At 36.9% G+C, this 26677-nt stretch overlaps 1 protein-coding gene across 1 annotated transcript; it reads left to right on the top strand.

Annotated features, from left to right (window-relative positions):
- Positions 1-3289: 3289 nt before the first annotated feature.
- On the top strand, positions 3290-26677 carry CDC16 (cell division cycle 16). The gene is made up of 18 exons (XM_083361628.1): positions 3290-3473; positions 4506-4560; positions 5684-5781; positions 6278-6316; positions 6997-7137; positions 7548-7707; positions 7999-8093; positions 9467-9600; positions 11546-11625; positions 13398-13447; positions 14773-14846; positions 15027-15152; positions 16136-16288; positions 17283-17346; positions 22609-22670; positions 24818-24953; positions 25353-25443; positions 25930-26677. The coding sequence occupies exons 1-18, from the start codon at positions 3426-3428 to the stop codon at positions 26190-26192; spliced, it is 1869 nt and encodes a 622-aa protein (XP_083217754.1). The 5' UTR covers positions 3290-3425; the 3' UTR covers positions 26193-26677.

The raw sequence follows: 26677 nt of genomic DNA, 5'->3' as shown, positions 1-26677 counted from the left end.
TACTCAGCCTTGTGTCTTCATTCCTGCTCACCAGAGCCCACGACTTAACAGATATTTTACTTTCCAAACTGCTACTTTCTGTGTAGGAGTAGGTGGTTGCTTGTTTACAGTCATAGATTTATCTTTAGATAAAAATTAGAACGGTGTACCTGAAATCAATTTAACATGTACTAATATCATAAAAAGCAAACTTCATAAACTACCAGATTTCATTTTTGTCTGTGCCAAAATGTGTCTTACAACATTTTTAAAGCTACAAAAAACACAATCAGATCATAGTTTTAAAATATATAAAACCAATAGAATTAAATTAACAAAATCCAAGATTTTAAAAAAATCTATATTCAGCATAACCACTGCACAATTTACTTCTATATCCCCATGACCAGTGGCACAGCCAAGTTTTTAAACCCTTAAAGCAGAGGTCTCCAACCTTTCTCAGTTGGTGGACCGGAAGGAAAGGGAAGCATTTTACGCGCACATGCACACAAACGGGACCGCGAGCATGCATGCGATGCAAATGGGGTGGGGCTAGTGGCTATGTGACACTCACTAGCCCTGCCCCATTTTCACACTGCAAAGCTCCATTTTCACCCCACGGAGCCCCATTTTTGCCCGACAGAGCCTGACAGAGCCCCATTTTTGCCCCGTGGAGCCCCGTTTAGGCTGCATGGAGCCCTGTTTAGGCCGTGCAGTGCTCTGTTTAGGTCACACAGCCACAGCTCTAGTGCGAGTGGGGATGAATGCAGGCACGTGTGTGCACTGGCCAGCCTGTCCCGTGGCCTGATGGCCTGGAGGCCATGGCCCATTAGTGGGCCTCGGCCCACAGGTTGGGGACTCCTGTCTTAAAGAAGGCAGGTAGAGTCTGGGCCAATCGAATGTCTGGAGGTATGATATTCTACAAAGAGAACTAACCATTATAGGGAAGCAATAGATAACTCCCCCAGCTCCAAATCACATTGCCACTGCTCTGACAAAAAAATCAGGCATGGCATTAAATCACTAACGCCTGTTGGATCCTGGAAGAACTGGAACAGCCCATGCCTATCATGGTAGCCATGAATTTCTGAACTATTTCTTACCTCACTTCCATGGAAGTCAGACTGAAGTCCCCCAGGACCATAAGCCTAAAACACTCCATCACCAATCCGTTTATAGAGTCAAGGAGCACATACAGGGAGGTTGCTACACAACAAGGAAGCTACTACAATAATAAGAATCCCAACTGATCCCTATTCATGGTTTATTGAATAATCTACACAGCAGGCTGAAATCATAAACCATAGTTCTGGTTCACATAAGACACTAATACTAAACCAAACCGTATTAAGAATTAACATAAAGTTTGAAACAAGTTTTATATATAAGGAATAGAATGACTTTGGTTGTCTGATCCTGTGACCACCTCCACTTTCTAACTGTTCTTTCCTAAATTGTACTACTTGATTTTTAGCCTTCAGTAAAATTTAAATAAATTAAATGATCTATTTGTTATTTTTTTCTTAAAAATACATGATTGCTAGTGATTATTTATCTCTCTCCATTAGGTTACTTTGAGCTTTTTTGGTGGAAAAAATTTGGAAGAGCAATTTAAATATCAATGAAAGCTAAACTACATTCAATGCTATTAAAGTGATGGCTAATTAGTAAACATAAATATAATGGTTTAAATAATTTTTTTGTAGTCTGTGGCAACAGTCCAATACTAGTCCTGTTCCATGCTCTATGTTCACCCTAAGCCATATTCACAGGGAAAAAATACTGCTGCACCTACAGCTAGTATAGATTTAGTTACAAACATGTAAACTCTCTTCACCAACATGCACTTCAAAATACCTCATCCAGTTTTGGGGAGACAGTGACTTGTAGGGAAGGGAATGGGAAAATAAAGAAAGCAGGGGAAAAGGCATAGATACCAGGAGGGTAGTGAAATGCATGAGGCTTTGGGAGACTAAACTGTGCTTGGGGTGGGGCAGTGGGGAATGAGAACATGCATATTCATCTACAGCCTCTGAGTGCCAGCAAGTGATGCATGTAGTTCTCTGAGCTAAAAATGTTACCCAGAAATGATTTATGATTTCTTGCCATGTTATAGCACCATCATGTGGTTATGTGGCTCCTTCATCAAAACAGACTGACTTCACTTTTTAGTACTATTCCTCCTATAATTAAAGTAATACTTCCAACTTTCATATCAGTATTTTTAGAAGGAATTACTATATAATTCCTCTATTACATATTGGGTTGTTTAGGATTTCTTTAATTCTAGCTATTTTAACCCATGCTAACTGATCAATTATAAACTGTATCAACATTTTATTTGCACATAATATACGTTCCATACGTTTATAAGAAAATTGGAAAGAAAAACACTTCCCATCATTACTGAACATTGGGTATGAAAGCACTAGTTGGTGGCAAGTAGCATTTCAATTTCTGGTCATCCACAGCTAGAAATAACAATTCAGTACCCAATCCAATGTAATACTGTTGTTTCAATTATTCAATAATTCTGTGGATAAGAGATGTAATTAAGGTTTTGGACATGGCCTGACGTGACCCAGATTCAAGTCCATCTTCAGCCACAGAAGTTTATTGAGTTGCCTTGGGTAATCACACTGTACCTTACAGGCAGAAAATGGGTCTAGATGAAAGGTATAGTGTAAATTTAATACTTAACTTGTAGTGTAATTATTGGAATTCCTTTATCGATTGCTGATGGTTTAGTGTGCCTAGTGATGTCCACTTATTAAGAAGTTACATTGAATACAAACAGGAGTTATTTCTGTTTTGCATTACTCAATTATTTTTTTCTATAAGAAAAAAATTAAATGCCATTAATGTATAAATAATTAACATATATAAAAAGTAATAACTCTGGAACCCACCTATGTCCTTCAAATTCGGAATAAAAGGATTGCTGCCTCTTCCCCACAATTTCTTTCCCTTCTAGAAATGATTAAATACTACTACTACTACTACTACTACTACTACTACTACTACTACTAATAATAATAATAATAATAATAATAATAATAATAATAATAATAATAATAATAATAACAATAATAATAATAACAACACTGCCACTTTCCTAAGTAAAGCCTCCGTACTTCACCCTCTGTAGGTCAGATATCCCCGGAACGCCAAGCGCGGAGGCCGCGTTTCCGGCGAAATAAGGGTGCAATTGAGAACGGCACACAGGCCCTTACTGGGGAGGAAAGTAATTGCTAACGGACTCGTGAAGCAATGGCGAGAGGGACGCGTTGAACGCAGAGGGGGCGGGGCCTTAAGTTTCGGAAGCGGCTCACTCGGGGTCAGGAAGATAGCGACAGTTGCAAGGTGTCCGGCAGCGCCGAGGGGGGTTCCAGGGAACGGGCCAGCCTGGTCACCCGGTTCCTCCCGCGGGCGGGCACGGAAGGGGGATGAATCTGGAGCGCCTGAGGAAGCGGGTGCGGCAATACATCGACCAGGTGAGGTCGCGGGAGGATTTCGAGGCAGCATCCCTTTGCCTGCCGCCGCCTCCTGGGCTCGGGTCCTGACACTGTGGCTGCTTATCACCTGGACGTGGTCTGGGAAGTGGGGCGAGTGGGACCGTTCCTGAGCGTTGGGCTTTGGGGCTTTGTGGGAGGGGGTGGGTTAGAGAATCTCCAAAGCAACGCGCCAGGGAGCTGCGAGTGAGTTTCTGGCTTCCCTCTCCCTGGCACTCGTCCCTGGTTAATTGGAAGGAGGAAGAGGAGCAGCAAAGGGCTGTTGAGGCAAGAGCTCCAGGAGAAGGAATGCATGTGCCTTGAACTGCATAAAAATGTCAGGATGTTGTTTGTTACTATCTGCCCTTGGATTTTATTTATTTGATTGATTGATTGATTGATTGATTGATTGGTTAATGCCTTCAAGTCAGTTTTTGAATCCTGGTGTCTGTCAAACAAGTCCCTGCAGTTTGGGGGACTTGAATTGGTCTCTCCATCTGTTCTCCATTTGGTTGAAAAGAACATGGTGCAAGACTGAAGATAGCGCTTGTCTCTGTCTTTGTGGATCTAGAATACATTGAAGCATCATTGTTCCAGTACAGGTTTATTAGAAAAATGTCTTCTACATAGCAATAGGTGATCACACGATCCCAGGACACTGCAGCTGTCATAAATGCAGGCCAGTTGCCAAGCATCTGAATTTTGATCACAGGATCAAGGGGATGCTACACTGGTCATGTGAAAAATGATCATAAGTCACTTTTCAGTGCTGTTTTTAACTTTTAACTGTCACTAAACAAATGCTTGTAAATTGAGGACTACCTGTATTTTCATGAAAATTACTTAATAATCTTTAGCCCTATCAAAATTTCTCAGCTTAACCCAACTTTCAGGTTTGCTACAAAACTAAGATGCAGGAAGGAGTGTGGAATTCTGTATAGAGTTTGTTGATTAGAAGATATGTATATACCGTAATATATACATATATATTTATTTACTAATAACAAATTGTAACTGTTTATTTCCCCAAAACAGCAACAGTATCAAAGTGCTCTATTTTGGGCAGATAAAGTAGCATCATTGTCCCATGGTAAGTTGCATATTTTATCTTACATGTGTATGTGTTTTAAAAATACTTTGTACTTTCCTTTTAATTTTCCCTTACTATATACTCTATGGGTTGGCTATTTTAAGTGGGAAAGTTGAGAACTGATGAGCTATACAGGTAGTCCTCACAAATAATTTGAAATTATGACAGTACTAAAAATAAATTTATGATCTATTTATGACTTTCATAACATCCCTCAGTCATGTGATTGCCCTTACAATCCATATATGTTGTCCTATGCCGGGCCTCTGGTTTTTTTTGTGTGTTTTTTTTGTTTGTTTTCTTCCCTTGCAGAGCAGAGAAATTGAAGAGAAAAGATACTGTAAGAAAATAAGCTGTTTACTCTTCTATACATCAAAAGCAATGTGGTTGTATTGGCAGCCTGGGGTGCTAGGAGATTTCAAGAGAATAAACTGTTAGTTCTTCTACACCAGGCATGTCAAACTCGTGATGTCATGTGACATAATGCGACGTATCATGACTTTTTCCCCATTGCAGCAATGGGGTGAGCACGGTTTTGGTGTGACGCATCCAGCCCACTGGCTGGCAGTTTTACATGCCTGTTATACACATTAAAAGCAATGTGATCATGCCGGCAATGGGAAAAGGTCAGGCAAGGGGAAATTGCTTACTTAAAAAAAAAAACATCCCCCAGAGTGGAGAGATTGGAGATTTCCATCTGGAAAGCTCTGTTGCGATCATGTGATTTCCCACTTAGTGAATGCCTTAGCTGTGTAATTGCTTGTCACAAGTAGGGTTGTTAAGTGAGGACTACTTGCATAATACGTGTTCTTGTAAGTGTTAGATGCCTTGTCACTATATCACATACAGTCAGTATAGCTGCTTTGTCTGGATGCCCTGGCTTTTGATACTCAGATCACACAGAATACCTAGTTTGCTTTCATATGGTTGCAGTGTTCATGCAGATGCATGTGAATTTCAATGCTAAGAATTTATAAATGAGCTCAATTTGTATGCAATAGAAATGTTGTGAATAAAACAATCAGTGTGTATTGTATTGTGAATTAATAGTAATGTGCAAATAAAATACAACTGATAAGCTATATGTAATATTGTTTTTATATGCCTTTATGATTATTTTTAGAAGATCCACAAGATATTTATTGGTTGGCTCAATGTCTTTACCTTACATCACAATATCACAGGGCAGCACATGCTCTTAGGTCAAGAAAATTAGATAAGGTAAGTAACCACGGACATACTTGTAGTAATTCAGCTTAAATTTATTTATTTTATAGCATGTGTGAGAACTCTTTCTTTCCTGGTTAGAATATATTTGCTGGGAGCAGTGTGTTAAAAGTCAGATGCCAGGAACAGAAAAGCTGGAGATAAAAATTAGTTCAACCATACCTCCACTTATGCTACCACTGTTATTTCTTTTTCTCTCTTTCCCATAGACATCTTTCTCTTCCACTGGGCTATAATTTTGCATTTGGTAAAAAGTTTCTCATTAATAGAGAATGTATAGGATTCTTTTGGTGTTTTGTTTAAAGCCAGAAAACATCTCTGTAAATGCAAACAGATAGTTCAGTTAAGTTATAGAAAAATTTATAAAATAAAATGAATGTAGAACTGGATAAATTGAATAAATAAGAGATACAAAGGGCATATTGAGCATCGTCCTCTTAATACAGTTCATCTTCAACTGAAAACTAATTAGAGTTTCTATTTTCTTTAGTTACATGAAGCATGTCAATACCTTGCAGCTAGATGTCATGTAAGTAATTAGTGACATACAACACATTTCTAGTAAATTGCCAATGAGAATAAAAAAATTCCCAAATCAAAATTTAAAAATTTGATTTTGTCTATCTTCTACTTTTAAGTAAGCTACAGTTCAGATGATACTTTAAGCATTATAATTTTTCTTAATCTTTTTCTTTTGCAAAGATACAAAACTACAGTAATAAAACTGAATTAATATAAATATTTATATAAACAATTTTATTTATTTTGGTTATTTATTAAATTTGGTTGCAACAAGGCAACACAATTATAGCTATGTGAGTTGGTGTAGAAGCATGAGAATAAATAGCTATCTTCAGTTTATTTCTGAAGATAATTTTTAGAGGAAAATAGAGAAATGGGGAATGGAATTAAAAAGCATGGATAAGATAATTAGAATTCAATGAATGGAACAAGTGAATAGAAATTGAAGCATTGTATACTAGATTATGAGACTGAAGAGATGAGACAAATTAGTATAATGTGGGGTAGGTAGATGTATGAAGGTAGAGTTGTGTTTAAACATATGTATGAATTAGTTAAGCAATACTTCTGGGTAGATGTATGAAGACAGAGTTGTCTTTAAACATAATGTTTGAATTGGTTAAGCAATATTTTCTATGCACTGCTGCTTCAATCACAAATGTTCATACTCTGAGTTTCTCTGTGTAGTATGCTGCAAAAGAATATCAGCAGGCTCTTGATATACTTGATATGGAAGAACCAATCAACAAAAGATTGTTTGAAAAATACTTGAAGGATGAAAGTGCAGTGAAAGACTGTTCTAATGACTGGGAAATTTCACAAACTTCAGTAAGTGTTACTTGGGAGTAAGTTTGGGAGGATTATTAGAAGATCTAACTTTAGCTAGATGAAAATCAAGTAAAAACAAAGTATTTTAGGAATCTCCGTTGTGTCTACATAGACCCATATTTTATTCATACCAACTTCAGTCTGATGTCCTCTGAAAAAACCTTTCCCAACAAAACTGGAGGTCCGTAAGAGGGGGAAAGTAATCTTACAGTAAAAGGATATAAGTGGGTATAATCTTTTTTCTTCCTAATTTAGATAGACAATGAACCAATTTATAAAGCTCTATAAAAAAATCTGTTGAAAGGCACATATTATAAAAAAACAGTGTATTTCTCAAATGTAATTTGGGTTCAAATTCTAATTGAAAACCCGGATTTAGTCTTTGGATTCTAACCATTCTTTCTTATTAGATCAAGAGCTCGATTTGCCTTTTGAGAGGAAAGATCTATGATGCTCTTGACAACAGAACCCTAGCAACGTTCAGCTACAAAGAGGCTTTGAAACTTGACGTTTACTGCTTTGAAGCATTTGACCTTTTAACTTCGCATCATATGTTAACAGCAGAAGAAGGTTTGGACAATATTTTTCTTCTTCACTTAATTAAAAAAAACTTTATATGACATTCTGTGTATCAAATCCATTAGTTAGCATATGCAAACTTCACTAATCTTTTTACAAGATTTAGGTTTTAGGACATTGCCAAGCACTAGGAGAAAGATTTGCCAATAGCTGCTTTTTTGCTGTGTCATAAAACAAATTACTGAGATGGTAATGAAATGTAAAGCCCTTATATATGAAAAGAAAGGACCATCCGGATGCCATATAGTTTTTAAATCTTTATTTACTTCATTTTATTTTAAGAAAAAGAACTACTTGAATCTCTACCTCTTAGAAAACAGTGTACAGAAGAAGAACAAGTATTACTACATTTTCTGTTTGAGAACAAATTAAAAAAGGTAATCTTTTAAAAATAAATGTTACAGATAATCCTTGACTCAATGAGACATTGTTCATATACTAGCTTTTTATATATTTTAAATCAGTTAGAGCCTGCTCTTCTGAAATCATCAATCATAAGGGTTCAAAAGAAAAATGCAGAATGAATATTGAAATTAGAAAACTGAAACTGAGGGCAAATACATATGTCCCAGAAATTAGGGAAAATAAAGATATAAGATAGTATTAAGCTATATTATGGTGACTCAGCATGTGAGGGCTCAAATGATGGAAGCTGATAGGAAAAATGGAGATTTAAATCATTATTAATTCATTATATTTGTATCTAGCCATCAGTGACTCTTAGTAGTTAACAAAATATAAACAATTCAAAACATATGCAGTAAGCATTAAAAAGTAAATAATACTCAAAATTATAACTCCTCAAAAAGGTCCTTGGTGGCTGTCATTATCATCTCTATCAGACATAATCTGGATATGGTAAAAGGTGATCAAAATCCTTTCACATGCAGATCACATAATATCTCTGAGTAAATGAGGCACTTACATAAGATAGGCAGAGATTACTTGAGAGAAACTGATAGAGGCCTTACCAGATCCACTAAATGGGTCATGAAAGTCTCCCAGGATGCTGGGCAGTTAGATGCACCTCTAGATCTTTAGTGTATCCCTGTGGCTCAGTTTCACACATAGGTACTCACATTCCAGATCAGTGTCCCTGATCCCAGAGTGTCCCTGAACATCAAGCCACCCCCACCCCCACTATAGCATTGAGGTTTCTGAAGGACCTGAAACTTGGAATAAATTCAGCTTTCCTTTCTTCCTGTATTAAAAGGGTCATTCTTAGCATCAGATTTAATTCAAAGAAAAGGACAGGAAAAGTATTTCCTTGGCCATAGAAAGGGTTTATTTAGGCAGAGGTCAAAATGGGTGGAAGTGCAAAAAAGTAAACAAAGCTGGGAGTTCAAAGGCAGATTTTATTTTCTCTAATGGTTTTTTTCTAGAATTGTCTAGAGCACAAGGGCCTAAAGAAACAAAAATCTCCGTTTTTAGCAGGCAGTATGGTTGATACTGGATGGGATGAGTAAGGAGATCAAGCATTACCTGTGACAATGCCATTTGAGGGAGATACTAAATGATACTTTCAATAGTTGAACTGTTGAAAGGATCAAATGTGATGAGTAAATGCATCTCAGTAAACATATCCATTGTTGTTTGCAAATGTGTTTTATCTTACTAAGCAAATATCTCTAGAGAAAGCAGACTTTTTGAACTAAGGTGATGATATGAAAATAATCTGTTTTCTCTGATAAATTTTTCTATTCTTCTGAGGTGCTATTTGTTTCTCAACTGAAATTTCTTATGCTTGCAGTATAATAAGCCCAGTGAAACACCGATTCCTGAATCTGTAGATGGTCTTCAGGATAACCTCGATGTAGTAGTGTCTTTAGCAGAAAGGCATTATTATAACTGTGATTTTAAAATGTGCTACAAACTTACTTCTGTGTAAGTATTTGCATTTGTAATAGTAGCATTTATTTGTGATCATTCTTGCATATTTTAGCATTCTTGTGAAATAATGGTTTGTCGTGTTTATTAAAATGGTTAAAAGCTATCTGTTTTAGTTTACAAATACAAAGCAATTAATTATGTGCTTATATTCTTTGCAATGTTGGATTCAGTTAAGGATTTGTAGTGCAGTACAACTAGGGATTATCATGCAAAAAGTTAGAGTAAGTGGAGATACCCTTTCCTTAGCTTCTGGTCTTGGAGAGGAACTTCACCCATGGAGAGTTCCATATGGATAAGGCCACTTGGGGGAGTGTCAGAAGATCTTGAAGGAAACTGCTGCAAAGACAGGCACTTGGCCTATGGCAGTGGTAGGCAACCTTGGCTCTTTTATGACTCGTGGACTTCAACTCCCAGAATTCCTGAGCCAGCATAAAAGAGCCAAGGTTGCCTACCCCTGGCCTATGGCATTCCTGAACTGGAATAGGAATGTTCTCTTCTAAGTCACAGTATTAATGAAAGAATTCTACTGGGACACAGAATCAATCATGTCTGTAATGTCTTGTATTTTTTGTTCTTTTGGGACAGTTGTTCTTAAGTTGTTCGACCCATTTAATTTTTTCTCAGTCTTAAATAATGCCATTCCGCTCACAAAGAAAAGCAGATTCTGCATAAGCATCTTGACAGCAACTGTCCCAAACTGGAGCCTCAACTCACAAACAAGCAATTACTATTTACTCCTTTAACAAGATATGTTGAAATGTCAGCCCTGTAAGGTAGACCAGATTAAGAAACCAATGTCATATAGGCCAATGCTACTTTGTTGTAATAGCTATAGTAACAGAATTTTGCATTTCCCCCTCCCTCACTTTTTCTCCATGTCAACTAAGGAGGGGTCTCTTTGAGAAGTTTAATGAAATTAGTTTCTTGGAATGGGCTCAAACCCTGCTTTCATGGTGATTGCCTTGGAACTGGCTCTTCCTCCTGTCCTTCGTGACCATTCTCTATAGCCTCTACATCAGACATGTCAAACTCGTGACGTCACACAATGTATCGGGACAGTTTTGCCATTGCTGGCAATGGGGTGGGCATGGCTTCTGGATGATGCATCCGGCCCGTGGGCCGGCAGTTTGACACCCCTGCTCTACATGAATTTACCTCCAATTTAAGTACAAACATTTTAGAATGTATCCCTCAACTGGAATCCCAATTCAAGAACAGTGGGTGTTCTAAGGGTAAGGTGCTTCCTTTCCTCATTTATACTGCTGTATAAAGGGACGTGGTGGCTCAATGGGTTAGGACGCTGAGCTTGTCGATCAGAAGATTGGCAGTTTGGCAGGTTGAATCCTGAGTGCCGTGTAGCAGAGTGAGCACCTGTTACTCGTTCCAGCTTCTGCCAACCTAGCAGTTCGAAAGCACGTTAAAAAAAATGCAAGTAGAAAAATAGGGACCACTATGGTGGGAAGGTAACAGCATTCCGTGCACCTTTGGCATCTAGTCATGCCGGCCACATGACCACGGAGACGTCCTCGGACAAGCGCTGGCTCTTCGGCTTTGAAACGGAGATGAGCACCGGCCCCTAGAGTCGGAAACGACTAGCACACGTGTGGGGGAACCTTTACCTTTACCTTTAAATGAGCATACCAGTCGCAGCTATTTGCCTTTAGATAAATGTCATTCTGGCTTTCCAAAGTTTCATAGCTATAGAATCTCTATTCCTGACTAAGGAATTAAGGAAATTTGAATGAAACTGATTATTTGGGTTGGTGTATTTTAAGAAACTGCAGTCGTTTAGGGTTTCCTCTGGATCCTTTGAAGGAAGGCAGGATGCAAAAGTAACAAATTCTATAATTCTACAATCTGAAGTTCAATAACAATGATTTGGTTATACTTGAAGTAACTTTCTAAAAAATTATAAGATCTTATTTGGGCTTATTTGTAGAGTAATGGAAAAGGATCCATTCCATGCCAGTTGTTTACCTGTACATATTGGGACACTTGTGGAGCTGAATAAAGCAAATGGTGAGAAATTGTTTTATGTATGTTGAAAATGAGTAGATTACTTTTAAAGATTCCAGGCATTTCCTTTATTTTTATTTTCCTAATGTTACTTTTATTGTGAATCATGAACAGGCACTTTATATCTAAGGATACAAATAATTCATTATTGAGAACAAAATGGAGGGGGAGAAAAGAGTTTTCAGAGGGGAAGGTGATGTAATTGAATGTAGTAGGCTGGATTCCCAGAAGAAAGGGGCTGCACTGGAGAGGAATAAGAGACAATTCAATCCAGATATTTTGTGTGGAAAAAAGAGACAGCACCTCCCTAATTGTTCTCAGAGTATATAGTAGATGCAGATAGTGGAGGTTTGCCAGGCTTAGTTTGGCAACATTCAGGCTATAGATGTAGAAACAATAAAGAACTCACCTGTCATTCTTAGTTTTGGGGCCTGACAGCTGCCAGGCTGTAAGCATCTTGGCTTGACCTATGCCTGGAGCTAGGCTTGTGAGCTTAGCAGTAATTATAGCTACAAAACACCAAGACAGCACCCAATTCCCACAAATGCAAAGACCTTTGAAGAAAGACAGGAGCTGTATGACACTTTTCAAGACTTTTAACAGCTGAACCTCTGAAACTTGTTTATGTGGCTCAGCCAACTTGCAGAGATATAATGAAGTTAAATCTGTTTCGCTGAGACAACAGCCTACAGGTAGTGCTCAGCTTATGACTACTAGTTCAGCAACCAAATTTATGTTGGTGTGAAATAAGGACAACTTATAACTGGTCTTGATGTTGCAGTAGTTACAGCATCGCTGTGGTCATATGATTGCAATTCAGATGCTTGGCAACTGGCTGGCACTTAAAGATGCAGCACCCTGCAGTCTCATGATCATCATTTGCAGCCTTCTTTTCAATGGGAAGCCAGCAGGAGGTTGCAAATCTCTCTTGTAAGTCACTCCCATTCCTGCCACTTTTTCTACTGAGGAGCCCCTGGGCAGCCAGCTAAGTGGGCCCTGGGTGGGCAGGCAGTATGTTTTCAACAGCCACCCCTTCATTGTACTTCAGCCAATGGGCTGAGAGAGGTTCTGTTTCCTTTCTATTTGTGAGGTAATGATTTCAATATTTAATGATACTAACCCAAGAGTTTGCCTGTAAGATTTAATTATTTTTTCAAATATTGCACCATACTTTTGGGTCTGCATTAAGAACTTTAAAAAAGATACTCCTTTTACAAGAAAAAATGATTTTGTGTTTCATAATTTATAATATGTAACTAAAATGAGTCAATATTGCACCTAATTTTACAGTATTTTAATTCACCGTTTTCTAGGTAAGCATGTAGATTTCAGTGCAAAGTCACCAAGACACTGTAAAATTGTTTCATTTGTATTGGAAAAAAACAAGACTTAAGTTGGTAGAGATGAGACCCGTTCAGACACTTGTTTCTAACAAAAAAGTCGTCATCTTAAAAAATGGAAATTGGAAGTTGATCCAGTAAATGAAAATTATACCTATACTACTTTTTAATTAATATGCAGCTTGCATGTTATCCTGTTAATTAGACTAAAGTAAGTGATGTCTTCGTATGTTTTTGAAACTTAGAAAGTAGGTTTGGAAATTAGATTTTATAGTGTAACTTTCTACCATTTGTTGGATCATTTTATTATTTTAATCATTTAAAAATATTTTAGTCTGGTTTCTTTTCAGTTTACATACTTTTTAAAATCATGATATAATTTCTCTATTGTGTTTGACATAAATCTTGCTGAACATATTCATTCTATTTTTCTAGAACTTTTCTATCTTTCTCATAAACTGGTGGATTTGTATCCAAATAATCCTGTAAGTTATATATTTTTTATTTTTAATAGCACTGCTATAATTTAAACAAAAGATAAGCATTAGACTGTATACAGTGAAATATACAATTTGATATGTCTAGGTGAGGATATTAAAGCTGATTCGTGCACAAACTGTGCAACACTCAAGAAAGTGTCCAATATAAACATTCCAGACATTCAGACACAATTTATGTGAGAAAGTTGCAATAAATATAAATATTTTAATTTGATCAATCTGCCATGATGAGGGACAGCTGTATTATAAATGTGGAAGTGTATATTAGAATAATATTCTTTTTTGTAAAGTCGTAAGGCACACAGGCTTTGGACCCTTGCCATGTAAAGAATTTCTGACTTTGGCATTATATTCTCCCCAGATTTCTCTCTCTCTCTTAGTTTTCTGATTCTGGGAAATTAAACCTTTGTCTCTGATATTTATTCTAAGCTTTGGAGCAAAAATTTGCTCCATTCCATTGTCGTATGAAATATTGTGGTTGCTGAAGTGCAAGGTGATGACAGATTTTCATTAATTAATCAGATGCTGGAGATTTTTTTCCTAAAGGACATTGTTAATAAAAATGCAAGTAATATAATAAAGCAATGCTGAGAAGATCAGAAAAAGAATATTCAAGCATGTAAAAAAGCAGTTATGTTTCCAAGGCCTCAGAAAAATTCTAAGGAAACACAGAATGGAATGGTAGCATAGCTAGGATTCTGGTAGGATATTCTTATTTAAACTAAAGTTACCGATATTACCAAGTTTAATGTAGAATGCATCAGAATGAAAGAGAAGGAGTTATGTTACTTACCAGCATGCTGTCTTAAATACACACAATACTTATAATGTTATTAGAATCCATTCTGCTTTCTGCTTGCTATGTGAAAAAAAGGTTTTCTCAGCAACAAAATGCTATGGATTCAGCACTGCGAAAATAAGGAATTGCCTCAAACAGGAGCAAATTTTCAAGAAAATGTACAGAAAAAAATCACTGGCAACTATGTATGTACTTGTCAGAGCAAGGCTATCAAAATAGTTAACAGAGTAATAATAATGTATTAAATTTGTATGCCACGTGACTCAACAATTTTGAACAGCTCAGTATCAAATAATTACGATAAAATCAATAAAAGATTAAAAGATTAATATAAAACATGACAAGTGAATGAAGGGAGGAGTATTGTATAAACATTTGCATATATGCCTTTTAAAGACACAGAACCATATATGGCTATGCATTTATATATTGTAGTATTAGATTCATGAAGTGTTCGTTTTTCTAATTTATATTTCTGTAATACTCTGTTTAATTTAATTTTGGGTTTTAGGTCTCTTGGTTTGCTGTAGGATGCTATTATCTCATGGTTGGCCATAAAAATGAACATGCCAGAAGATACCTCAGGTAAGTTTTACTTCCTGAGAATTTGAAACTAAGAAGTATATTTGTCATTTCTTTTTAAAAAAAATCTATGTTTTGAAGTATAGCATTTCTATTAAGAATTTAATTATTTATTAAATAGTTATAATATTGCAAGCTTACTAAGCTGTTGTTTTGGAAAATTGTTTTTTCTCTCTGTTTCAGTAAAGCCACTACACTAGAGAGAACATATGGGCCAGCATGGATAGCATATGGACACTCATTTGCAGTTGAGAGTGAGCATGATCAGGCCATGGCTGCGTATTTCACAGCAGCCCAGTTGATGAAGGGGTACGTCACAATTCCAATTCCCAGGGAATAGGAATGCAAGTTCCAATCTGGGTTGATCACCAGGACCAGAAGTTTAATCTTCTGAGCTTTCGGGCTTATGCTAGAGCCCATCCTCAGGGGGCTTCTCTCTATTGGAATATGTTCTTTGGACTATCCTATTAGTCGTATTTATGTGGTGCCCTCTTATTGGTTCATTGGGGTGTTGATGGCTGATGATCGGCTATTGTTTTCTTGTGTTGCCAAGTCCTTGGCTCCCAAGTACCTGATAAGCTAGTGGTAAATCAGTACTCCTGTTGACTGACATTTCCCTGGCTATCTTTGTACCTGCACAGCCAACAATTTTAGCTTGAATGTATACATTGAATGTATGTCCTTGTTCATTGCAATGTGAGGCTACCAATGAGTTTGTCTCCTCATCTGACTGCTCATTTGTGTTCTTGCAATCTGGTGGTTAGCTTCCTCCCCATCTTTCCTACATAGTCACAGGGATAATCCATGCAGAGGATCTGGTAGATTACATTAGAAGTATCTCTCACTTCCAAGCGATCTATGTAGTGCATGATTTGTCCTTCTATGGTAGCCCCTGCAATGCCCACTTGCAGATCTTGGAAGCTATATTCTACTGCATTATCCTGGGACACATATATTTGCCTTCATTCGTGATATCAGTGCAATTTGATAGCAATGTCTTAATGAGGGAATGTTCATATGTAAAGAAAATGGAATTAAAACAGGTTAGCATTTACACTAGGATACATATTAGCCTTGTATAACTGAACTTTGTAACTGTATTTGATGAATTGGTGGATAGAATATATTTTGGGGGGGATATACTTTATAACATGAATCTGTTTTCTGCTTGTAAGATTTATTATGCTTTCATAAAAACATGAAAATTTACAGTATTTTTGATAGTTTTGTGTTGTAGCTGAAAAGCAAATGCATTTTTCTCCCTTTTATCTTAAATATCTTTGTTTTTGCAGTTGCCATTTGCCAATGTTGTACATTGGATTAGAGTATGGATTGACTAACAATTCAAAATTAGCTGAACGCTTTTTCAGTCAAGCTTTAAGTATTGCACCTGAAGATCCTTTTGTTATGCATGAAGTTGGGGTGGTAGCATTTCAGAATGGGGAGTAAGTATATTTTTATGACAGTTTGTACGCATGAAAGTATACTGCTGTATACTGCATATTATTCTGCATACTAGATTAAATTACAGGGCTACAGTAGCAGCATTTATTACTGCTATTATAGTTATTAAACTTAGTATAAGGAACAAAATATGTGCTGACACAGCAATGACTTTTTTCTTTCCATGACTATAAATGTTATTTTTAAAACCTGAGAATTATTTCTCTCAAGTTTAAATAGTCAATATATTCCTGTACTAACCCCTCCCCCCATATTTTCACAAATTGCTGACTTTAGAAAAGCATGTAAATGTGTCAGCTTTTTAAAAGATACTTTTAGTGCTGCATTCTTAATTCATTTCTTCCTCCAAAGGAAAACATAATGTAATTAAAAACAAAAGAAAGAAAATCAAAGACACGTTTATTTCATATGCATTGAAGATACCACAGTGGATAGATTTTGTGTTTAAGACATGGTCATATTTAATGTTTCAGCGCTTCATACACACTTGTTTTTTTGAAAAATAGAAACTGGTCCTCATCAGCCATAATCTTTTCATAAAATCCCAAGGCAGTAAGAGAAACAAAGAAATAAGAAAGTCTGTTAGCATTTTGGATGAAGAGCAACCGTATTAAAAAAGTTTGGTTTACTCTGTCCTATCCATATTTATAAATTATGTATTAATTTATCTGTGAAAGCAATACCCACATTTATTTTTTATTCAAATGTGACTGGAGAGATGTTGACTTCAGCATCTTGGTCTCCTTTCATGCTCATAATAAAAACAGCCTAATTAAGTATGCAATTATTACATTTTCACCAGTGCCTTGGAATATGAACAATGATAGAATGGATTAATACCTATATTTCTGATAAAATGTAATTGAGACATCGTATGTTCCATCCACAAAATAAAATATCCTTTCATTTTTAATTTTTGTAAAAAAAATTGAAAAGACTTAAATATCTATTATGAAGTGCTTTATTTTCTTTCAGCTGGAAAACTTCAGAAAAGTGGTTTCTTGATGCACTAGAAAAGATCAAAGCTATTGGAAATGAGGTATTTAGTTACCTATATTTTTCTTACTAAGACTGTTGGCTACAAGCTAGTGCTGTTTTAAAATATAAATGTAGAACATCTCTTGGGCCCAGTATTCAGCTGATGAAGATTTCAGAATGTACATACATAGTCTTGTAAGTATCGTATCAATCCATAGAGGGCTTTGCAGGTGATAACCAGTACCTTGAATTGGACCTGGAAGCCTATAGGTAGCCAATGAAACTATCAAAAAACAAATATAATGTTACCAAACCTACTTTTTCCTATTAGTAGCCAACTCTCTGCATTTAAGATCAATTGCAGCTTCCAGTTTATTTTCAAGGGTAGAATATGTGATGGGTTGACAATGGCATGAATCACATTCAGATGGTCTTTGTAAACCAAAAATCTCTACAGTTTGCATATCCATCAAAGCTGGGCAAAGATCACTCCCTCAATTACTAGTCTACAAGGACAGATTATTCATCTAGGGTCTGTAATCTGTGCTCTTCAGGCAGAAATCAGGTGTTCAGTTCAGCCCTCCTACTCTACTGAGCCTCCACGCTATCAGCCCCCTCTACCGCAAAGATCCTGCAGGAGAAGGGCAGTGTGGACAACTGTGGGATCTGGCAGGGTGAGAGCTGTGAACCATAAACCCAAAGCTTTAGCTGTGTCCCTGCATAACAGATACAGTGCCCTTGCTGACCTTAACAGGGACATTAAGGAAACAGGTCAAGGTAATTGATGATAACTCAAATAAGCAGGGGACCATGGTCTGAGATGAACTTGTTTTTGACAGGGAGAAGTGCGAATCAGGTATTACACATCAGTCATGCAAGAAAAGAAAGGTACCCAAAAAGAGAAGCCACCTTCTAGTTGGTGACTCAATTATAAGGGATGTAAATTTAGGAAAGGATACAGAGGTTTCAAAAGAGGTCAGGTGTCTTCCAGGTGCTACTGCCAGTAGGGACAAGAAGCGTATTTTCAAAATAGTCAACAATGCCAGCAAAGACTGTGATGTGGATGCCATTGTACATCTTGGCACTAACGATCTGTCCCAAAACGATGTACTCTCTGTGCAGAATGATTTCCAGAGCTTGGGGCAGGAACTCAGCAGAATAGGCTGTAGGCTCACTTTTTCAGAGGTCTTACCAGTGTATAAGGAGCAAAATGGAAAAGGCCAGCGTATAGCAGAATTTAATATGTGGCTAAAGGAGTGGTGTAAAGGAGAAGGCTTTGGTTATATTAGTCACGATGTCTGTAGCTGGTCCAATGAAAAAATGTACAAAAGAGATGGTCTGCATCCATCCAAGAACGGGACTGAGTTACTTGGCAATAAATTCACAGCTTTTCTGGAGGAATATTTAAACTAAACGGGGACAGTGAGTTAACTGATACAGAACATCACTGTCCCCGGCAATCTAAGAAAATAGGGGAACTCAGGCACCACACAAGTTATGTAGCAAGTAAACACAGGGTCAGTCATAAAGGACTCAAATGTCTGTACACCAATGCGCAGAGTATGAACAGTAAGCAGGGTGAACTAGACATTCAGGTAAAAGGGCGGATATGATATTGTTGCCATTACGGAAACATGGTGGGACGAAACCCACAAATGGAACACACAGCTAAAGGGATTTAAATTATTTAAAAGAAACAGACTAAACAAAAGAGGAGGTGGAGTTGCTCTCTATATAAGAAATAACTATCTCTACAGAAATAGAGCACAACAATGATGAAAACTGTAAACTTGAATGCATTTGGGTCAATATAAAAGGAGGGAAAATGACATTGCCATAAGTGTATACTATAGGCCGCCCAACCAAGCAGAGGAAATAGATGAACTTTTTGCTAGTCAGTTAACTAAGATATGTAGGAAGCGCATCACAATCGTAATGGGGGACTTTAATTACCCTGATATCAACTGGGAGACAAATTCTGCACCAAGTGGAAGATCTAACAGATTCCTGACAAACCTAGCAGACAACTTTCTTTCCCAAAAAGTAGAGAAGGGAACTAGGGGATTAGCCATATTGGATTTATTCTCACGAACAGAGATGAAATGATAGAAAGTGTCGAAGCCACAGGAACCTTGGGGGGAAGTGATCATGCAATATTGGAATTCAACATTATGGAAGCACAAGCAATAGAATACAGCCAAACTAGAGTCTTGGACTTTAAAAGAGCTAATTTCAATAAATTTAGAGAGACCTTGGGAAGAATTCCACGGATGAGAATCCTAAAGGGGAAAACAACTCAAGAAGCTTGGGAAATTTTGAAAAGTGAGATAATAAAGGCCCAGTCTAGCACAATACCAACAAAGAAGAAAAATAACAGCTTTCAAAAGAAAGCAGCATGGCTGCATAAAGAACTCTCTGATAAACTGAAAGATAAAAAGGACAAGTGTAAGAAGTAGAAAGAGGGGCACATAACCAAGGCAGAATATCAGCAAACAGCCCGTGCCTGCAAAGATGAAGTGAGGGAAGCTAAGGCTCAAAATGAACTAAGGCTTGCGACCAAAGTCAAAAATAACAAAAAAAGCTTCTTTCAACATATAAGAAACAAGAAAAAAAGTTAAGGAAATGATTGGTCCATTAGTGGGGGAAAGTGGCAAGAAGGTGACAAGCAACAGGGTGAAAGCAGAACTATTTAATTCGTTTTTTGCATCTGTCTTTACACAAAGGGAAAAAACAGTCCAACCTACCAAAACCAGTGCCATAAAAAACAGAATAGAAAGGCAAGTTAAGATAGGCAAGAAAATGGTAAGTGAGCACCTGTCCAGCCTAGACAAGTTCAAATCACCAGGACCAGATGGATTACACCCCAAAGTTCTCAAGGAACTGGCAGACGTGATCTCAGAACCACTGAACTATATTTTTCAAAGATCCTGGAGCACTGGGGAACTACCAGAGGACTGGAAGAGAGCCGATGTAGTTCCCATATTCAAAAAAGGCAAAAAAATAGATCCAGGAAACTACAGACTTATCAGCCTGACCTCAGTACCTGGGAAGATTCTGGAAAAGATAATCAAACAACAAATCAGCGAACATCTTGATGCGAATAAAGTTATCACTAAAAGCCAACATGGGTTTGTCAAAAACAGATCATGCCAGACAAACCTTATTGCATTCTTTGACCAAGTGACAAAACTAGTGGACCAGAGGAATGCTGTAGATATAATTTACTTGGACTTCAGTAAGGCATTTGATAAAGTAAATCACAACCTACTACTTGATAAGATAGAAAAATGTGGGTTAGATAGCATCACCACCAGATGGATTCGTAGTTGGCTGACAGGCCGTACTCAGCGTGTGGTCCTCAATGGAACTGCATCTACATGGAAGGAAGTGTGTAGTGGGGTGCCCCGGGGCTCTGTTCTGGGCCCAGTGCTCTTCAACATCTTCATCAACGATTTGGATGAGGGGATAGATGGGGAACTCATCAAATTTGCAGACGACACCAAGCTGGCAGGAATAGCCAATACTCCAGAAGATAGGCTTAAGATACAGGAGGATCTGGACAGACTCGAACACTGGGCACTATATAACAAAATGAAATTCAATGGTGAAAAAAGTAAGGTTCTACATTTAGGCAGGAAAAATCAAATGCACAGGTATAGTATAGGTGGTACCTTGCTCAATAGTAGTAACTGTGAGAGAGATCTCGGAGTCCTAGTGGACAATCACTTAAATATGAGCCAGCAGTGTGCTGCAGCTGCCAAAAAAGCCAACACAGTGCTAGGCTGCATTAACAGAGGGATAGAATCAAGATCACGTGAAGTACTAATACCACTTCACAATGCCTTGGTAAAGCCACACCTGGAATACTGCATCCAGTTTTGGTCACCACGATGTAAAAAAGATGTCGAGACTCTAGAAAGAGTACAGAGAAGAGCAACAAAGATGATTGGAGTACTGAAGGCTAAAACATATAGGGAACGGTTGCTGGAATTGGGTATGTGTAGTTTAATGAAGAGAAGGGTGAGGGGTGACATGATAGCAGTGTTCCAATATCTCAGGGGCTGCCACAAAGAAGAGGGAGCCAAGCTATTCTCCAAAGCACCTGAGAGCAGGACAAGAACCAACGGATGGAAACTAGTCAAGGAGAGAAGCAACCTAGAACTAAGGAGAAACTTCCTGACAGTGAGAACAACTAACTAGTCGAACAACCTGCCTCCAGAAGTGGTGAATGCTCCAACACTGGAAGGTTTTAAGAAGAGACTGGCCAGCCATTTGTCTGAAATGGTATAGAGTTTCCTGCCTGAGCAGGGCGTTGGACTAGATGACCTCGAAGGTCCCTTTCAACTTCTTCTTCTTCTTCTTCTTCTTCTTCTTCTTCTTATTATTATTATTATTATTATTATTATTATTATGATTATGATTATGATTATGATTATGATTATGATTAATTATTATTAACAACAACCACAATAATAATAATAATTAATAATAATAATAATAATAATATCATCTGCTACTTGAGCAGCAACTATGTATACAGGAAGACCTGAAAAGTAGTGAGCTGCTTCTTAAAAAAGGATGGAACCCTGTCCTGAGCTGAACTAGCGAATCATATCAAGACAAATTTATCACCTACAAATATCCACTCCATTATCAGAATTAACGTGAGCTTGTTCTAACTTATCTAGTCCTCATGGCCTCTAGACACAGGTTAAAATCTCCACAGCATATCTTGCCTAGCCAAAGAGTGGTGATGTACAATTGAGTATCAGTAACATGCTGCTGATACCTTAACCAAAACCAACAAATAAATTCCTACAGCAGTTTTCCTCATCCATATTGCAATACAGGGCTGACAATAGCTGCAGATTCCAATATTTGTGCAAATGGGCATAATCATGGTCAGTATAACTTTTTATTAATTTACTGTTTAAATTTTTATTAGCCAATATTGTCTTTTTCCAGATAATTATATGCTCAAAATAATGCATATTAAACCTCTCAATAAATCTAACCGGAACTTATAACATAGGGAGTTTATTGGTATTCATTGGGGAAAATATCCATCAAGAAACCCCAAATATTCTGGCTCCTGTTATATATTAATGAGAAAGAATTCATAATGAATTATTTATTCATTTATAAAATATTGTATAGTTTGTCATTTTAAAAAGGATTTAATGGCATTAAATCTAATCTATTTCAAGAATTCCTTATACACGCATGGAAATTTTCTGACATACTATAATAATATGTTATCTTATTTAAGTGGGACCTTTCCTCAGAATGATATTTCTTTACATGTGATGTTCTTTTGCTACAGGTGACTGTAGATAAATGGGAACCTTTACTGAATAACTTGGGCCATGTGTGCAGAAAACTGAAGTAAGTCTGTGCATATGGAGATTGAAGGGGGAGAAACTTTTTAACCGGTAGTTATTATTTTAAGTTTATTTTATGTTAGTCTCAGTTCTATAATTTATAAAAATCTTAGCACTGTATAGGTAGACTGGGAAAAAACATCCCAGAAGACGAAGGCAAAGTATTTTTGTATTATAAGACTTGGTGTGGTATAATGGCGAAGTGTTGTTTATTTATTTTTTGTTATTTCAGTTGTTTCCCGTTGGACTAGACTAGGGAGATTGATAGATCTATCTACCTACCTACCTATTTACAGTAGATATAAAAAGTCTACACACTCTTATTAAAATGCCGGTTTTTGAGATTTAAAATAATCAGACCACGATATATCACTTCAGAATTTTTTCCACTTTTAGTATAACATAAGTTGTACAATACAATTGAAAAACAAAGTCAAATCTTTTTTGGAGGGGAATAACAACCTAGCAACCTAGCAGTTCGAAAGCACGTAAAAAATGCAAGTAGAAAAATAGGGACCACTACAGTGGGAAGGTAACAGCGTTCCGTGCGCCTTTGGTGTCTAGTCATGCCGGCCACATGACCACAGAGACCTCCTCGGACAAGCGCTGGCTCTTCGGCTTTGAAACGGAGATGAGCACTTGCCCCTAGAGTTGGAAACGACTAGCATGCATGTGCAGGGGAACCTTTACCTTTTTAACAATAAAGAAACTTACAATAACATAGTTGCATAAGTGTGCCCACCCTTAAACTAATACTTTGTTGAAGTACATTTTGATTTTATGACAACATTCAGTCTTTTGGGGTAAGAGCCTATCAGCATGACACATCTTGTCTTGGGAATCTTTGCCCACTCTTCCTTGCAAAAGAGCTCCAAATCTGTTTGATTGCAAGGGAATCTCCTGTGCACAGCCTTCTTCAGGTCACCCTAACGATTTTCAATTGGATTCAGGTTTGGGCTCTGGCTAGGTCATTCCAAAATTTTGATCTTCTGGTGAAGCCAATTTTTTGTTGATTTGGAGGCATGTTTTGGGCCATTGTCATGTTGAAAGATAAATTCCTCTTCATCTTCAGCATTTTAGCAGAGACCTGAAGATTTGTTCCAAAATGGTTCATAATTCCCTCCACCTTGACTAAAGCCCCAGTTCCAGCTGAAGAAAAGCAGCCCCAAAGCATAATATTGCCATCACCATGCTTCACTGTGGGTATGGTGTACTTTTGGTGATGCTCAGTGTTTATAATGTTTCCAAGATACCTTTTGGAATTATTGCCAAAAGATTCAAACCATAACACATCTTCTCACATGCTTTTGTTAGACCTGATGTAGATTTTTACAAGATGTAACTGGGATTGGATGATTTTCTTTGTAAGAAAAGGCTTCTGTCTTGCAACCCTACTTCACAGTCCAGATATGAAGAATATTCCTACGGCTTCTTTATAATATTGCTGTAGGCCTCTTGGCAACTTCTTGAACCAGTTTTCTTCTTGTTTTTTCATCAATTTGGAAGGACATCCAGTACTTGATAATGTCCTTGTGCCATATTTTCTCCACTTGATGACTGTCTTCTCTGTGTTTCATGGTTTATCCAATTTCTTGGAAATAGTTTTGTACCCTTCTCCTGGCTGATACCTTCCAACAATGGGATCGCTTTGATGCTTTCCAAGCTGTTTATAGACCATGTCTTTTGCTGTGAGAGGCAACTGAGTAAATGTCAAAAAAATCCTACTAGAACAGCTGAACTTTATATGGGGTTGATCAGAATCACTTTAATAGATTGCAAGAATGTACTGACTACTATTAAACATCAGTTTGAATGTGATTGGTTAATTCTGAATATAGCGACTTCCCTACTTATAAGAGGGTGTGCACACTTATGATTGTGTATCCATTATCCATCAAATTTATATGCCAGCTAGCTCACTATCAAGTGACTGAGTAATATTTCTGTATCCTCACCCATAAAAACTCACATCCCGTATAGCCCAGCTTTTTATTGTGGGTGGGAAAAAATGTAGAAGTTGGAATTCCTTGTATTCTGCCTTGAGTTCTTGGAAGAATGCAGAATATATATCATAAGACAGAAATATTACAGGATCCTGCTAATTATATTGTAGTAATTTGTCAAATGCATTATTTATCTTTATTTTAAAAGGAAATATGAAGAAGCTCTTGAATATCATCGTCAAGCTCTGGTCTTGATCCCTCAAAATGCTTCCACATATTCTGCAATTGGATACATACACAGTCTAATGGGAAACTTTGAAAGTGCAATTGATTATTTTCATACAGTATGTGTATATTTTATTCAGTATATATTTATTTGTACAAACAAAAATGTGCATTAAAGAATCACAACTTCAAAGCATAGGATATCAAAATGTTCAGGATTGTCACCACTCCTTTACTTGTTTCCCTTCGCCCATTAACGTTATATTAACATTCCGTTTGTATTCAACATGCTGCTTAGTTCACCTGAGTTGTTTGGTGGGAGGAATGAATTATATCGGATATTTCTAAAAGACCCTGGTCTGTGGCAAATCATGTGAAAAATTCTTCCTAATATGCTGATACCTCTCCCTTGTATGTTATTGATACTATTTTGGCTACAAAGGACAATCATTTAGAGAATTTTAATCTGTTAGATATACTTGAAAAGCTAGGTTTATTTGTTTGTCCTTTTGAAACAGGCCCTTGGTCTTAGGAGGGATGATACGTTTTCAGTTACTATGCTTGGACATTGCATAGAAATGTATATTGGAGATTCTGAAGCCTACATTGGTAAGTTGTTATTTTAGTACTGCTCCTTATATTTGTTCGTGTCTTCCCACACTGGCTGTGGTGGTTACCTCAAAGAAACATGCATGATATGTAGTTATTTAGCATAGTGAATGATTGACCAGACTTAATAATAATAATAAAATGAAGATAAAAATATAATTTAATATATATATTATAATTGTTGTGAAGAATATCATAAGTCACTTCTTGGTACTTTTTTCTTTTCCATTTTCTTGACCTTGTCTTGCACATTGCTTTTTTCTTGCTTTCTCTTTTATTTTTCCTGTTTTGCTGTCTGTGTTACCTTCTACCTTTTTGTTTAAAGTTTTAATAAACATTATATTTGCAAAAACATATTTCCAAGTTGAAATCAAGGTTCCTTCACTACTGATAAACTTCTCAAATCCCTCAACATGCAACAAAGAAAAATGACATGACAAACAGGTCTTAACTATATGAAAAATTAACCTAAGCGATTTCTTTTAGGGACTGCAATTAAGGATAAACTCAGATGCTATGATTTTGATGTGCATACTATGAAGACATTGAAGAACATCATCTCCCCTGCATGGGGTGCATTGGAATTTGATATAGAAAGGCAAACGACAGAAGAAAGCAATATGGCATTGGAAGCACCTCATCAAAGAAAAACCACAGAAGAACCCCCTCCATTAGATGAAACTTTTGAAATTGAAATGAATGAAAGTGACATGATGTTAGAAACATCCATGTCAGACCATAGTACATGACCTTAGAATATTGGTGCAGATTCATCACTGTGCAGAATCATTAAGTAATTTATCATTCATCCCTTTATGACTTTGTTGTTTTATATAACTATGTATACCATGTGGCCATCAGAGAACTGTCTAAGATGGTGACAGTATTCTGTTTATATCAATTTTATTCAAAATAATGTATTTTTAACTTTCACTGCATCGTGGGACTGCTATTAGACAGTGAATGTACAAACAAAAAATCAAATTGGATTACAATATATATGTTTCTGTACCCATGAACTGATAAATTGCTGCTTTGCCTTTTTCCATCTTAATTATGTCAGAATGTCCTGAAAAAAGTAGTTTTGATATTATATTTTATTCTTTAATTCAGAATTAAATTTTTCATTTGATCTCTACATATAATTGTTAAAAATTATCAACTGAATTCATTTTTTTCACTGAATTGTAGGCAAATCGTTTTTACTGTGATAGTAAATGTGCCGCCCATCTAA

The sequence above is a fragment of the Vipera ursinii genome (assembly GCF_947247035.1).
Source record: "Vipera ursinii genome assembly, chromosome: 4".
Taxonomy (NCBI): Eukaryota; Metazoa; Chordata; class Lepidosauria; order Squamata; family Viperidae; genus Vipera; species Vipera ursinii.
Note: the sequence above shows the minus strand (reverse complement) of the source record. Positions and strands in the feature narration are given on the sequence as shown.

Bases quoted from the DNA above. Each gene is read 5' to 3' on its own strand.
- CDC16 (XM_083361628.1), top strand. From the start codon at position 3,426: ATGAATCTGGAGCGCCTGAGGAAGCGGGTGCGGCAATACATCGACCAG. The intron at 5,782-6,277 runs GTAAGTAACCAC...TATTTTCTTTAG, and splicing joins GGTCAAGAAAATTAGATAAG to TTACATGAAGCATGTCAATA. The intron at 9,601-11,545 runs GTAAGTATTTGC...GCTTATTTGTAG, and splicing joins TGCTACAAACTTACTTCTGT to AGTAATGGAAAAGGATCCAT.